General features: G+C 34.4%; 1 protein-coding gene across 3 annotated transcripts in view; it reads right to left on the minus strand.

Moving 5' to 3' along the window:
- PKN2 (protein kinase N2) overlaps positions 1-16,209 on the minus strand; it is a 110,876-nt gene that overhangs the window by 46,379 nt on the left and 48,288 nt on the right. For all 3 annotated transcript variants that reach the window (XM_074376063.1, XM_074376062.1, XM_074376060.1), the window contains 4 exons: positions 10,646-10,800; positions 3,411-3,528; positions 2,923-3,068; positions 2,619-2,832 (listed from right to left, as the gene is read on the minus strand). In XM_074376063.1, the coding sequence (XP_074232164.1) occupies positions 2,619-2,832; positions 2,923-3,068; positions 3,411-3,528; positions 10,646-10,735 (568 nt within the window). In that variant the 5' untranslated portion in view covers positions 10,736-10,800. The remainder of the gene's footprint in view (positions 1-2,618; positions 2,833-2,922; positions 3,069-3,410; positions 3,529-10,645; positions 10,801-16,209) is intronic.

Raw genomic sequence — 16,209 nt, forward strand, 5'->3', positions numbered from 1 at the left:
TATACATGCAAAACTATCCTTCAAAAACGAAGAAAATAAGAGATTCCAAGATGAACAAAAGTTAAGGGAGTTTATCACTGGCAGAACTTTCTAGAAGAAATGCTAAAAGAAGTCACTCAGACTGAAACAAAAGGACACTAGACAGTAACTTGAAATCATAGAAAAAATTAGGCCAGTAAAACTAACTACATAGGTAAATTAAAAAGACAGTATTACTATATTTTTGGTTTGCAACTTTTTGTTTCCTTTATGACTTAACATGCAAATGCATAAAATTATAATCTAATATATAATATAATATGCTAATGAACACACTTTGAATAAAGAAATAATCTATGACAACAGCTGTATAGGAGCATAATTTTTGTAGGCTATTGAAGAGAAGTTGGTATCAATTCAAACAAGATTGTTATAAATTTAGGATTAAATTGTAATCACCAAGGTAACCACTAAGAAAATAATTTTTAAGTATACAGAAAAGGAAACAATGAGAGAATCAAAAGTAAACTAGGAAAATTTAATCTAACACAAAAGAAAGCGAAAGAATTCAGGATAAAAAGATTAAGATTTACAGAAAACAAACAGCAAAATGTACAAGTAAGCCTTTTTGTCATATAATAATGAATATGATTCGTTTTTGTCCCTGGTTCCTAGGAGGCAGCTTCTAAACCCTTATAGTTTCCCCACTGATAGCAGTATCTTTGTTATTCATCGTGGGCTCCTGAGACCACATGTGAATTTATGCTACCAAAGGGACTCATGGTAGATCTGTACACAGTTCCAGGATAGGGGCAGACTATATACCAGGATGACTAACCGTGTGGTTAGAGAGCTAGTGCTTTGAGCCACATACCAGCCTAATCTCCTATCCTTCAGAAAGGGGTGGGGGGTCTGGAGACTGATTTCAATCAATCCTACATAATGAAGACACAATAAAATCTCTGAATACTCACAGCTAAAGTGAGATTCCCAGTTGGTCACAGAATTTAATATGCTGAGAGGGTGATGCATGATGAGAACAAGGAAATTTTATATTTGGGACCCTGCCAGATCACTCCCTATGCATTTCTTCTTCTGACTGGTCTTAATTTGTATCTTTTATAATAAAACTGTAATAGTTAATATAGAGCTTTCCTGAGTTCTGTAAGTTGTTCTGTGGAATTACTGAACCTGAGGTGGTAGTGGGAACCCCTGAATTTACAAACAGTTGGTCAGAAATGTGGGTGGCTGGGGAAACTCCAAGCTTCCAGCTTGTGTCTGATATGAGGGCAGTCCTGGGGGAGCCTGTGCCATTAACCTGTAAAATTTAACCTAACTCCAGGTAGTCAGCATCAGAATTGCATTGCACCTTATCAGTAATTACCTTAAACATATATAAAGATGTTCAAGTTAAAGGCAGAGATTTTTCAGAATCTTAAGAAATAAATAAATAAACCAAAACCATGATCCAATTATATGTTGTCTAAAAGAGACTCATTTTAGATCCAAGGACAGAAACAGATTGGAAGCAAAAGAATAGAAAAAGATATTCAATGCAAACAGTAATCAAAATAGAGCTGGGGTGTCCATACTAATATCAGGCAAAATACTTTAAACCCAAAATTGTTATAAGAGATAAAGGATATTATATTTTGATGAGAGTCAATCCATTAAGAAGATAAAAAAATTATAAACATATATGCACTTATAAACAGAGTCTAAAAATATAAAGCAAAAGTTTACATAATTGAAAGAAGAAGAAAGTAAGTTTACAAAGATAGCTGGAGACATCACGATCCCACTTTCAATAATGGACCCACCAGGATGGCAATAATTAAAAAAAAAAAAAAAAAAGGAAAATAACAAGTGTTGATGAAGATGTGGAGAAACTAGAACCCTCATGCTTTGCTGCTGGAAATGTAAAATGATGCAGCTGTTATGGAAAACAATTTGATGGCCCCTCAAAAATAGAAACATAAAACTACCACATGACCTAGTAATTATATGTCTAGGTATATTCTCAACACCACTGGAAACAGGTGTTCAAATAAAAAACTGCACACAAATATTCACAGAAACACTATTCACAACAGTCCAAAGGTGGAGACAATCCAAATCAAGACTGGATAAATAAAATCTGATATATACTTGTACAACAGAGTATTATTTAGCCATAAAAAGGAATGAGGTATTGATACATGCTACAAGAATGAGCCTTGAAAATAGTACACTAAGAGGTCAGACATAGAAGGCCACAAATTACATAATCTTATTTATAGGAAACATCTATAACAGACAAATCTATAGAGACAGAAAGTTAATAGTGGCTGCCAGGGGTCAAGGGGAAAGGGGGCTTGGGGAATGACTACTTAATGGCGACTCAGTTTCCCTCTGGTGTGATGAAAATACTCTGGAACTAGAAAGTGGTGATAGTTATACAACAGCGTGGATATACTAAATGCCTTTGAATTGCGTACTTTACAATGGTAAAATTAATATATTTTGCTATGTGTATCTTACCACAATATTTAAAAAATCTGTTTCCACATTTTTATTCATTTATTAACCAGAATCAGATGTCAATAAAAAATGCACACACACACACACACACCCCAATCAGGAAGATACATGCCACGTACCTGTCAGGGCTGCTGGTTTGGACAGAGTGCTATACTGGTTTTGTGTAGATATCATACTTTGGCGTGGACTTAGTGTTGGTGACGTAACAAGCGAGAGCTCCTCAATGATAATACTGCTTTTGGGATGATTCTTGGGAAGTTCATTTAATCTTTGCTCTAGTGAATACTTCAAAAGATCCAACTTCTGACTTGATTCATTAAATCTTGCTTGAGCCTTGAACAGGGAAAAGACAATGTTGTCATTTAAATAATAATATTCTTTGAAAAATGTATTTATTAAGTTGAAATTTTTATTTAAAATTACTTCTGAAAGTGCTTTTCTGTCTGTTACTTTTCCTGAGCCAAGTAATTTCATTACATTCTTTGCACCTTCTGCTACTGCAAACTCTATCCTAAAATGATGTCTTAATTCTTCCATCCGTAGTTCAAGAGGACTTATGACAGGTTTGGCTAGAGGAGGGAAAAAAACAAAACAAAACAAAACTTAATTGAACCATTTATTTGACTGTCTAATATGTAGTGATTAAAACTCAAGAAAAAGAAATGAATTCTGACAACATTAGAAGTTAGTCCTTAAAAGTCAATAAACACTGAAGTTATACCTAGTAGACACAATATTGAAATACAGAGCCTTTCATTTTAGCCATCGAAACTCAAAGATAAAACTCAAGATAAAAACCCATAATGCTGCTTCCCTCTTAATTTTGAACCGTTGCTTCTTTCCTACATAAAATTTATTTAGTACCATAGGCCCATAACAATAAGAATGACAATTTATCTCTGTTCCATCACCATTATCAAAAGCCAATTCATTGGTCTGGACTGCTTGAAGAATCTGCATTCGTATCACTTCTATTTTTGTCTTGCTGTCCTGGAGCAGTTGCTGAGCTGTGCCATGGAGTTTCCGATCCTATTAAAAGTAAGTTTGAAAAGGTAAGCAGATAAAGAGAGAAATAAAACATTTTTATAACTTCTAAATAAGATCAAGTGATATTAGCAAGTGAAAAACAAGGGTCAAAAGAACACTGTGAGCACTATAAGATATATTAAAATATATATACTGGTAGATACATTTGTTTTAAAAAGCCATCAAAGGGATAGAGTGATAAACAAGAAAAATAACTCCATCAGTTAATTCAAGAGAAAGCAAGTTTCTCTGCTATTGTTTAAGTTACTGTTTAAAAAACATCCAAATTCACCTTCGTAGTTTTCTCTTTCTTTGATTGATACAAAATACAAAGAATTTTCCTGTATCACGGTCAATAATTCTCATACTCAGAAGCACTGTATGTGATGGATGGCTCAGTGACTAAGCCTTAAAATTTCAGAAAATCTCTTCCTTCCTGCTTATATTACAGCTAAATTTTCATGAAGCTTCGTGTATATAGGAACGTTTATAAAACAGCTAATCATAGATAGTATTTGTGCTCCCTTAAATTTATGATAAAGGAAACAGGAAACAGCATTTGTCAACACTAGTAATTATGAGAAAGGTCCCTACAAATTTGAATGTCAAAAAATGAGACCTCAAAAAAGCTATGGAGTATCTTACAGTGAATAAACTGTCATGTTTTAAGACTTCAAGAAAGACCCTGAATTGAGTGAAACAATGTTACCGTCATACCTCCCAGTTTAGTTCCAGTTACACTGAATTACAAAAAACTTACCGTTTTAGGAATTGTGGTAGGCAAAATAATTATCCACCAAAGACGTTCATGCCCCAACCCCCAGAACCTTGTGAATATGTCACCTTACATGTCAAAGGGGAATTAAGACAGCAGGTAGAATTAAGGTTATTAATCACCCAGCCTTAACATTGAGAGTCCTGGACTATCCAGGTGGGCCCAATGTAATCACTAGGGTCCCTCAGAGCAAAAGAGGAAGGCAGAAGAGGAGTCACGGGAGAAGAACTGGAGACGTAGGAAGAAATGAGCCAAGGAATACAGGCAACCTCAAGAAACCAGAAAGAGCAAGGAAATGAATTTTCTCCAACAACCTTCAGCTTATGAGATCCATTTCAGACTTCTCAATTATAAAACTGTAATAATAAGTTTATGCTGTTTTAAGCCACTAAGTTTGTGGTAATTTGTGACAGCAGCCACAGAAAACAAATACAGGATTTTTTTTCAAAAGTTTCATGAGACAAGTAGCAGAAGTTAATGCTATCTCCTACTTAGTTATATTAGTTGTCAAAGTCTAGTAGGCTTCAATCCACAAAAAAGGAAGTGATAAATAAAACTAAGCAGTAAGTTAGGAAATACTTTGTCACAAGAAAGACCGATTTTTACATATTATTTAAGCATTTCTACTTTTATCACTGAGGCAGTCAGAATAAATTTAGAAATAAAATACCATACAATCAACCTATGTTCTCCATGAGATTCAAAACTAGATGCTAAGAGACAAGTATCAGCTGTGCAGCATCATTTCAACAAATCAAACACACACACAGTACACCACAAGTAAGGGGGAGAATGGAGGTACGTGTGACGGGAGAGGCAATGTTGCTGTTACATAAGGAAAAAAAGGAAGTGAGCTGAAATATATTGCGTTAAACATCAAACTAGGTTAATATACAGCGGAAGAAAGCTGAATTTTTCTTTCATTTCTCTCTTGCTCCCAAAGTCAGTCATTCAAGAAAGAGCTTCTAGTCAGATTTTGTTCTTAATATTAAGAAAAATATTTAGATTTCACAACAAGGAGTTGGGCTTACATAGCTTACTAAGTCCTTTAAATATCTATTTACAACATTAAGTACATACACACATACTTTATTTTTTAAAAAAACTATTCTTCGCCATTAAGGATACTAACTTGAATTTGGTGTTTGTCTATGACTCACTATATAAGCTTTTAGGGAATATACCTCTTTACCTCCCACATTTAAAATGAAAATGCCTTTCTCTTTAATTCCTTCTCCTATCCAGTATTAGGAACATCAGACAAACTGAAGATTTGAATTAACTTTTCTATTTCTTTGACATCAGATCAGAATAAGAGAAAAAATTAGTATTTCGAAAACTCCTAATTTAATGGGACAAACAGGTTTCTTGAAGACATTATGTAAATAGGGACACTGCTTTTTAAAGTAGAGCTTTTGTAAGCATTAGTTAAAGCTAAAATTATACTGCCTAGCACACGATTGGCATTAAAATGTTCTTTTAGAGGAATAAAAACAATGATTAATTACCTATTTCAATGAAGTTCTAATGTAAAAGTATAAAGATTAAGTAAGGTCTATGCATAATACAACGCTCTTCAATTAAGCCACTCCTTTTTTTATTTTATCACTATGTGAAAAGATAGTACTGTCATTTACTTCTTTAGAAGTACCTTTCTTAACTATTTCAATTCAACATGCAAGGAAAAGTATTTGTATTTCATTTTAAAAAGTAAGTGACTTTTCTCACACAGATTTCTGGAAGATATGCACATATGTTAAAGTATGATAAAGGCTTTACAACTGACACTGGGTATTACCTACCACAGGTAATTTACACTTACTACATGTCAGTCTTATGTTTTCCAACACAAAATAGTTTTATTGTCAGTTTTATGCTTTCAGGTATTCAATGGATTTTTTTATTGAGCACCTAATATGTACAAGGCAAGAGAGAAGGTAGATCCAAAGTATACGAACAGATTTATACATTAGAAAAATGCTGGCTTTACAATAAGATTTTGGAAGATTTTTACATATATAGGTTGAACCATATGAAAATGCCAGTATCAGTCTGATTTTGAGCTAAAAAACAATTTCATATGGCTCAACCAACAGACTAGATAAAGTAGGTAACTATTAGTAATTAGCATTCTATAATGCCTAATACTTATATTTCAAATGTACAATATTTTACAATCATAAATAAAAATAAATTTTATATTTTTAAATTATAAAATATTTTTGCTTCATAAAAATAACTTTGTTTTACAAGTCATAGTGGGATATTATAACAAATAAACTACTCTATACACACAGCTTTTGGAAATCAATCAATTAATCATTATCTTTATTTTTCCATTACATATTTATGGCTTACTTCACATGAATTATATGTTGTCACCTCCGGGTAAAAATACAAAGATTAATCAGTTAGAATGCTACACTATAAAATTTATGGTTTGAAGAGATACAGATAATTATTATATATACCAGAATGTTAAAAGTAGTCAAAGAAAAATTCAAAGGAAGATGGGATCAATTTTAGCTGAAGGAATCCAAAACGGTTTTGTGGGCTGTTAATATAGATTGGAACATGTCAAGTTTGGAAGAGTGTGGAGAGGAAAGCCTGGATAGATGGTCAGGTACTTTCAAATGAGGAAAAAGAATGAAAAGTCTTGGGAGCACTTAAAAAAAGGGAAAAAAAGTGCTAGAAAGAACCTCAGATTTTAATAATAGCTTGGTTTGTCAACTGAATATATGAACAGGAAACATTTCTTCAACATATTTTATCAAGCCCTCGGAGATTATTCTGAAAATCAATGGTACTACATAAGAGCCATGAAATTCACATTCTAATGTTGAAATACATGATACAGAAATCAACTGTGTGAATTACTATTGCAGGTAGTGGTAATGCAGTGAAAGGGATAAGGAGACACAGGGTTGCTATTTTACATAGGACAGTAATGAAGGGCTCGCTGAAATGGTAGCATTTGAGCAGAAACTGTAATAAAGTGAGAGAGAAAGCCAGGAAAGCACTTGGGAGAAGAGCTACTTAGGCAGAGACAGTAAATGCAAAGGCCGTGAGGTAAAAGCGTACCTGGTAAGTTCAAGGGATAGCAGAGAAGCCAATATGGCTAGAGTGTAACGAGAGAAAGTGTTTCAGAAGATCAGATCAGAAGGTAGCCAGGGGGAAATCATGTACGAACTTGCAGAATCACAGTAGGGACTCTGGGTTTTGTTCTAAAATTGCTAGAAAGCCACTGGAGTGTTTTGCACAAGAGTGAACATATCTGATTTATCTTTTGAAAGGACAACTCTGGGTATAACATGCACTGGGGTAATAATTTTATACAGAATCCAATAACCAGAGTTCTGAAGACGACTGTCTATTGCCAAGCTGAATCAATTATGCCTATCCCTAAATCTGGGCCCCAGCATCAACAACCCTTGTGAAGGCTACCATCATTCACCAGTCTGTCTACATAACCAATCTAAGAATCTTCTTCAACTCTTCCTTCTTCCCCACATCCAGACACCACATATTTATTCTACCAAAATCACGTGACTCTGTCTTCTTTCTTTTCATTGTTATAAGAGGCATAAAGCATGTTTAACTTGGACTACTACAAAAGTCTGTTTAAACTTGCTGCCTGAAGACCTGACCCTCTCTAATTAATTCCCCAAGTCTGAGGAAGATGGATGTAAATTTTCTAAATTTTAAATCTGATTGCGATTTTCTCTGCTAAAAGCCTTTCAGCAGCTCCATGTATCTTGTAAGACAGAATCTCAGCTGCTTAATTTTGTACAAAGTACTTTATAATCTGGTTTGTCTCTCCTTATGCTCCACCTCTCACTACACCTCATTTACTTAAAGCTAGCTGTCACCAGTGGGGAACAGAAAAAAAGTTCTGTTGGAACCACCTGGAGGACTTTCCCCAAATAAAATATGCCCTTCTGGAGATTCAGATCTATTATTCATAAGGGCATGGCCTTTCATTGAAATAACCGCTAGAGTTGACGACTATTACTATTAGAAGTATATTCCACCCACCCTCAGGCATGTCGAATGAGAAATAGAGTGAAACCTTCTACTACAGCCACAGGAAAGCTCTTCCGATCTTGAGAGCCAGCCGCGCTATTCCACACTTTCTTACCCTATGAACACTGGGTTTACCCACATCACTGTCTCTAGAAAGTTAATTCCTTCTTAAACTCCAAATCATCCTTCAAATCTTATACTAAGACTTTATTTCTTCTGGCAATTAAGTGATTCTTCTCCACTGTACTTCAAAGTAACGTAAATATACCACTATTATATACTGTAATTATTTACATGTGAAATCTACTTTTTAGATAGAGGGTCTCTTGAAAGCAGGATATTACCTGTCGAGTATCTATCATGTGTAAGGCACTAGCTTTATCATATTCACACCCGAGTCCAGCATAATAGCTATCAAACTGTGACGTTCTTAACGAAAAAATAAAATTAATTAATATCCCACATAACTTCAATCTATAATTTTCCCTAATCTCATAAAGATACACTCTGACCCTTTGAGAGCTTTAGAGATGAGAAATGAAATAGTTAAGACCAAATCTAGACAAGAACAACTGGCAGGCTTACCTCCGAGACTACAGCAGCTGTTCAATATGCTGTGGACTTCCATTCAACCCCTTCTCAAATTAATGAATCTCTTAATTAAAAATAAAAGGCTACTGGTAAATTATCTATTTGTTCTAGCAAGCTGCTCATAGCCCTGTTCATTTTGGACCTGTGGTTATCATAAATTATCTGTTTTACTTTTAATACATCCATAAACCTTTAAATTTGGGGCAGAGGTAGTCAGGGGTGCCCTCTTAATTCATCCATCTATCAATACATACACTTACTTTTCCTATAACTTCAAAGGGTTCATGGACCTCCCAATCTAATCCATCAACCTTAGATTAGAAACCTTACTCCAGAAGGTGTTTCAATTCTAAAACACTCAGCATAATATGGTGCATTCACAGTTCTAAGAACATAGTATTTGCCTTAAAAAAAAAAAAAAGTTCCAAAGTAGCATTTGATAAAAATGACCCCCCTCCTAAAGGTCAATACTAAAAGTAACAGAAAAACCAACTCTAACACCCCATAATAAATGTTCAAAGTTAGTGCAGTATGCTATCAAATATTATATCATGTAAGTAATATCTCAAGTAGAAACAAATGTATTTCTCTAAAAATAATTTAGAAATTCTTTTGAAATATGGTATACCATCTAATTTTCATAATTAAGCTGAAAAAAATCTTATTTATAACTATACACATTTATCTCACAAATTTCATATGAGTGGGTAGGTAGGGTGCATGGCTCCAAGCACAGATTCCCACTGTCCCCTCCCTCCCCTTGATTTAAATTTCTTCCTTTAAAAGAAAAAGAGAGAAAACAAATACCTAATAACTTTTGTTCTAAAATTACTCAAGAAATATCTATTAAAATATGGAAGAAACATTAATTTGCAGAGGCAAAAATCTTTAAAATAAGTTGAAAGTAAAAAGGTGAATTTTATAATTCACCTTTCTAAGACTTTTTGAAATCATAAAACTATAGAACCTTATCTTAGAAAGAACCTTCATGATAATCTGGTTCAGTTGTTCCTAACATTTTCTCTTCCACATTATACCTCAGAAGAAGGACACATTTCCATTTGTAACAACCCCTCCTTGTAACAGATTTTCAATTAGGAGTTACATGTCCACTCACACCAGATTCGCCAAGAACCTAAAGATGTAGTCCAAACAATCACTAATGATAGAATGTCTTCTCTTTTCATTTGTACTTTCTTAAAGATTTGTATGTAGTGATGGAAAACTAGAGTTTAAATTTTTAAAAATAAATTTCTTGTTTTAGAACATATTTAGATTTACAGAAAGGTTGCAAATATAGAGAGTTCCTGTATACACTTTACTCAGACTCAAAAATTTTTTTATTGATTTGTTTTGGTAAAAATAGCAATTAAAAATATTATTTTAGAAATCATTTGTTTCCAACTTGTTTTACTGTCAATTATTACAAATTCAAAGCTAAAATGGTCTGAGAAATCATAATACATTGTTTAAACAGAAAAATCACCAAAAGCATAAAAACGCAAAAAAAGTGGTACTAAATAGACTCTGAAAAGGACACTTGTTTATAGTAAGAGTTGTTTAAACAAGAAGGAAGACCATCATCTTGTTCAACCTCAGCTGTTGAACATGCCATGAGTATTGATGTTGGGTTTCAAATAAATTTTATCAGGCAGGTAGGTGAATTCATACATATAGAATCTGGGAATAATGAGGATTGACTATACACCTACATTTATTTACTGTACTTACCTTTGAAGATCCATTTGAATACATCTGTATCATGTTCTCTGCACCTTGTTTTACTTTAAGTTCTATATCCAATTGCTTTTGTAAGGCCATCAATCTATTATTGCTGGTGGAACAACGAGGGTCACTACTGGGCGTATCTGGAGTCCTTGGGCAATCTGTAAATCAAATAGTATATTAAAAACTACTTACTATTTGAAACATACTTACTAGGACCAACTGTTGTCTAAAATTGGAAGTTAATATTTGCAAAGAATAAAGAATAGGGTTTGAGACGAGCTTGAAGGTGTTTAAATGGAATCTCCTTACACTTTCAGGTAATATAAGAATTAAAGCCAAGAAAACATTCAAGTAGAGTTGAAGGACCATCTACCAGGGATACTGTGTAGAAGTGATTACACTGAGTCTGAAGCTGAGGTAGATCACTGCCCTAACTTTTTCTAACACTATTATTTTAAATTAAATCAAATGAATTTGACTAGTCTATGCAACAATTAAACTAAATTCTCTACTTATTATCTGATTGGTTAGAGAACAAAGCATATTCAAACATTATACAAATTCCAGTAAAGTAATTCTCTGTAAATAGGACTAAGGGTCCTTCAAATATAATACCTGCATTAATTAGTAATAACTTAAGTGTATGCATAAAAGCCTTCACATTTTGTTTTCTACTATGATGGCAGGGGGTGTAGGAAGACCAAAAAATCACGTCCCTTGCTCTCATAAAGGATACCATGGTGCTTACATTTTGAAACAAAAACAAAACCAAAACACCTCAAATAGAACACTGTAATTATTCTGGGTAATCCATTATTGTTGAAACACTTCTAATAATTCTACCACGTATCTAAAATTCTTCATATTGAAGTTCATTACTTTGGGTTTTAGCCACACTAGGTCCCTTGCTCAGTTAAAAAAAAAAAAAAAAAAGACTAGGGTGCTAGATCTGGTTTAGCTATAAGTAACATGGTAATCACCAGAAAGCTGCGTGAATTGCAAGTCACTTAACCTTTGTGCTTCAGGGTTCCCTCTCTCCTCTGCAATAAAAGATGGTGTGACTGACCAATTCTAATGAATGTGTTTCATATTTGTGTTTTAAACTCCTTTAAAAAATTCACTAGTTAAAAGTTATTTATGTTTCAATATTACTTAACAATATTTATTTAAACATAATTCGTTAATTAACTTAACAAAATACAGATACTATGCTAGATATTGATATAAAATAATACTATTCTATCATTTATATACTGCTTTACAAGGTGTAAGTCCTGATCTAAGTGCTTTACTGACTCATTAACCCTCATAACAGCCCTGTAACAAGCATCACACCTACATTACAGAAAGGAAACTAGGGCACAGGGAGGTTAGGAAACTGGCCTGGTCATACAGCTAGTAAGTCAGCTCTGCTCCAAAGTCCATCATAATAATTGCCCGGCTATGCTGCCTCTTTGCTATCGAAAAGCCTTGTACACAGCTGTACTAGACTGTGTACATGTGTGCATACTCACACATGTACCAGGGTACTTACGCACACACAGGTACGTGTATATGTGCATATCAATCCTAAAATAACCTTTTGAGACAGATATTATCCACATTTTACACATCAGGAAATAGGTAAAGTTACAGTTATTAGCTAGGATTCAAATTCAAGAAAGGTTTCTATTGTAACTGAATTTCCCAAATTACAAATGAGCTGCTCCAAAAGTTGATTTTTACAAGTGACATACACTTACACAAAACTAACATAAAAGGTAGGTAAGTTTTCAGATCTGGCTCACAAAATAAGTACTTAACATGCTGCTATGGACGAAATGTTTGTGTTCCCCCCAAATTTGTACCCTGAAGCCCTAATGTGAGGGTGCCTGGACGTGAGGTCTTCAGGAGGTAACTAGGTCATAAGGGCAGTCTCTGCCTGTTATGTGAGGATGTGCTGAGAGGACACTGTCTACAAACCAGGAAGACGGCCGTCACCAGAACCCCGACCTGGCCGGCGCCGTGACCGCAGAGCTCTCAGCCCCGGGAACTGTGAGATGTACATTCCTGTTGTTTGAGCCACCTGGTCAGTGGTGCTTTGTTAACACAGTCTAGACTAAGAAATATAAACAAACACACCACACATGATAGCAGTTGTGCCTAGGTCTGAATCTCAGTTTTGGCACCAAGGTTCAGTACAAACCATGTGATATGGGATAAATGACTTCACAGCTCTGTGCTTCATCTTCCTCATCTGTCAAATAGTGAAAATAACATCTACCTCACAGGATTGTGACTAAATAAGCTATGTGTAAAGAGCTTAGAAGAGGGCATGGTGCGTAATAAACACTCAATAAACATTAAACAGTAGTGGTCACTGCACAAGTGTTAAGTATATCTCTGTTGAGTCCATAAATGAACTACACGGTACAGCAATGACTGAAAAGTATATTCAGATCTGTGAACAGTTAGGTTTTCTTCCTCCCATTCCTTTTATTTTATTTTTTCACATAAATAATATAAGACTCTTGGAAGAAACAAAAATCACACAAAATTTGGTACATAGTTAATTTATAGTAAGCACATTTTTAAAAAGAGTTGGAATGCATTAAGAGTAAAAGGCCCTCTGTTGAGAAGAGTACAGAAATGTGTTGTTTGTAAAATACTTGATTGTGTTTAGCCTTGGATGAGAAAAAGAAATGATTCTTGCCTAAATATTTAAATAACTGTCTATGAAAGAAGCTGTCCACTTACTATTACCTCACAGGGCAGAGAATTAGAACCAATGGGTAAAAGTAGTGAGCACAAAAATGTTATCAGAGGATAAAGAGAAATTCCTTGCATTTTGAATTATCTAACAATGAAATGGTTTGCCTTAATATGTAATAAAATCCCCTCTCTCTGGAAGCATTTACATAGAAACTAGATTACAATCTGTTAAAGATAATATACAAGAAATTCTTGCACATTAAAGCAAGTTGTCTAAGACACTGAAATACCCATTGATTCTAATAGTCTGTGAATTCATAATAACATTATAAGACTTAACACTTTTTATGGAAAAAATATATCCTCAGTTTTAATAAGAACTATAAGAACATAAGAAATAATACAATGTTAAGAGTCTGGGCTCGTGAGGTCAGGATGCCCGGGTTAAAATCCTGTGGCTGTTACTTACTGGTGTGGTCTTGATCGTATACTTACTTAATATCTCTGTGTTGCAGTTACCCAACCACAAATTGGAGGTTACTATGAAGATAAATCCTGTATAGTGTTTCAGCCAAAGTGTAGGGGTCAATAAAATTACATGTCAGGGCTCAGTTAAATAGCTAATATTTCTGCCATTCAATCTTCAAAGGAACTCACAAAGGTTTGTGATATAACCTCATTTTACAAACAAACAAACAAAAAAACCTCAGAGAGGTTAAGTAATTTGCAAAGGTCACAAAAGTATAAGCCAAGCCAGGAATTTAACTTAGATAAATCTTATTTTACAAAGCTCAGTTTTTAGAAACACTTTTAGAAACACTTTCCCATCTCCTTAGATTTCACCTACTTTCCCTTTTAATCCGCTACTTTTCTTCTCTCCATTTTTTCTTAAAGATTATGGTAAGTTGCAGCATTATAAAACGTGGTTGCCAGTATATCTGTTAAACATTTTTGTTCATAGTGAAACATATTTCAAACAGGGGTAACCAGAACTCTGCAATAATGTTCTCTTCATTTAAAAAAGCAATAAAAAAAACTCCATGAGATGAAATTCTTTTTCTACTCTTAAAGAACCACCTTTAAATTATAAGAGCAAATGTCGCATCCACTCTTAAGCACACACTTAAGACCAGAGACAACCAGTGTTGACTAGGCAGTGGAGATAAGGGAACCCTTGTGCACTGTTGATAGGAATGTAAATTGGTTCAGCCACAAAGGAAAACAGTATGGAGGTGCCTCAAAAAATTAAGAATAGAATTAGCATATGATCTAGCAATCTCACTCCTGGGTATATATCCAAAGGAAATGAAAATAGGATATCAAGGAGATATATGCACTCCCATGTTTACCTCAGCATTACTCACAATAGCCAAGATACAGGAGCAATCTAAGTGCCCACCAACAGATGAATGGATAAAGAAGATGCGGTATGTATTTATACAATGGAATATTATTCAGCCACGAGAAAGAAGGAAATCCGGCCATTTGCAACAACATGGATGGATCTTGAGGGCATTGTGTTAAGTGAGATAGATCAGACAGAGAAAGGCAAATACGATGTCACTTCTGTATGCAATCCAGAAAAGCCCAGATCTTACAAAAGCAGAGAGCAGAATGATGGTTACAAGAGGCTGGGGGAACTAAGGATGTGTAGTTTAAGAATACAAACCTGGAACTAGTAGATAAAGTGAGTTCTGGAGATCTAATGCACAGCATAGTAATTACAGACAACAATACTTACTATAAACTTTAGAGCTGCTAAGAGACCAGATCTTAATTATTCCCATCACAAAAAAAATGATAATGATGTGACAGAGGTGTCAGCTAATGCTGTGGTGGTGACCATACTACAATATATGAGTGTATCAAATCAGTATGTTGTACACCTTAAACTCACACAGTGTTATATATGAGTCAATTATCTCAATAAAAATAATTTAAAAAATTTTACACATCAAAACATTTGTGATGCAGCTAAAGTAATACTTAGGGAATATTCAGAATCTGTGAACACACATATTAGGGGACAAAAAGAATAAATTTAAAGTGCTAAGCATCTGTCTTAGTTTTTTTTTAACCTAATAATTTCAAAAATGGGAGAAAGGAATTAATAAAGATTAGGATAGAGATTAACAAAATAGAAACAAAAACAAAAGAAAGTATCAGTAAAGTTATTTTTTGTGAAGAGGGAAGACTAGTAATATGGCAAATCTTGGAAAGTGGTCAAGGAAGAAAAATGAACATGCCAATACTAGGAGTGAAAGAAGGGAACGTTACTACAGATGTATACTGACTTTGAATAGATACTAACACAGATATTATGTTACGTCAATAACTTTGAAAATCATATAAAATGGAGAACATCTTAGGAAATTATAATTTCACAAGAAGTAACTCAGGAAGAGATAAAAATCAAGGTGCTACAAAACACCTCAAATAAATTACATAGTTAGAAGACACTTGCAGTCTTCAAGCACCTGACACTGTAGGTTGGCTAACTTAATACTCCTGTGCCCAGTCTCCTCTCTTGCTTTAAATAAGAGGCAGGTTAAGGGGAAAACAAAATAAATAAAGAAACAACGCCCCCCACCCCACATTTCTCAGTCTTACTTGCAGTTGGGACCTAGGGAGAAAGCAGTGAGTGCAGGGTACATGTGACCCAGTTCCAGGACAGAGAGCAGCAGACATCTGTACCTTTCTGCTTCTGAGAATGCTTTTGCTTTTCTGAACAAAAAAGACTTGTTAGGTTTTCATCATCCTGGTGAAGTAAAACTTGGATTTTAACAAGAGCCCAAGAAAAGGCCTGAGGAATCCTACAACGTGGGGTCAGTCAGATCAGGAATAACATGATTAAACACAGGAACCTTAAAAGGTTG

The sequence above is a fragment of the Camelus bactrianus genome, chromosome 13 (assembly GCF_048773025.1).
Source record: "Camelus bactrianus isolate YW-2024 breed Bactrian camel chromosome 13, ASM4877302v1, whole genome shotgun sequence".
In the NCBI taxonomy this organism is placed as follows: Eukaryota; Metazoa; Chordata; class Mammalia; order Artiodactyla; family Camelidae; genus Camelus; species Camelus bactrianus.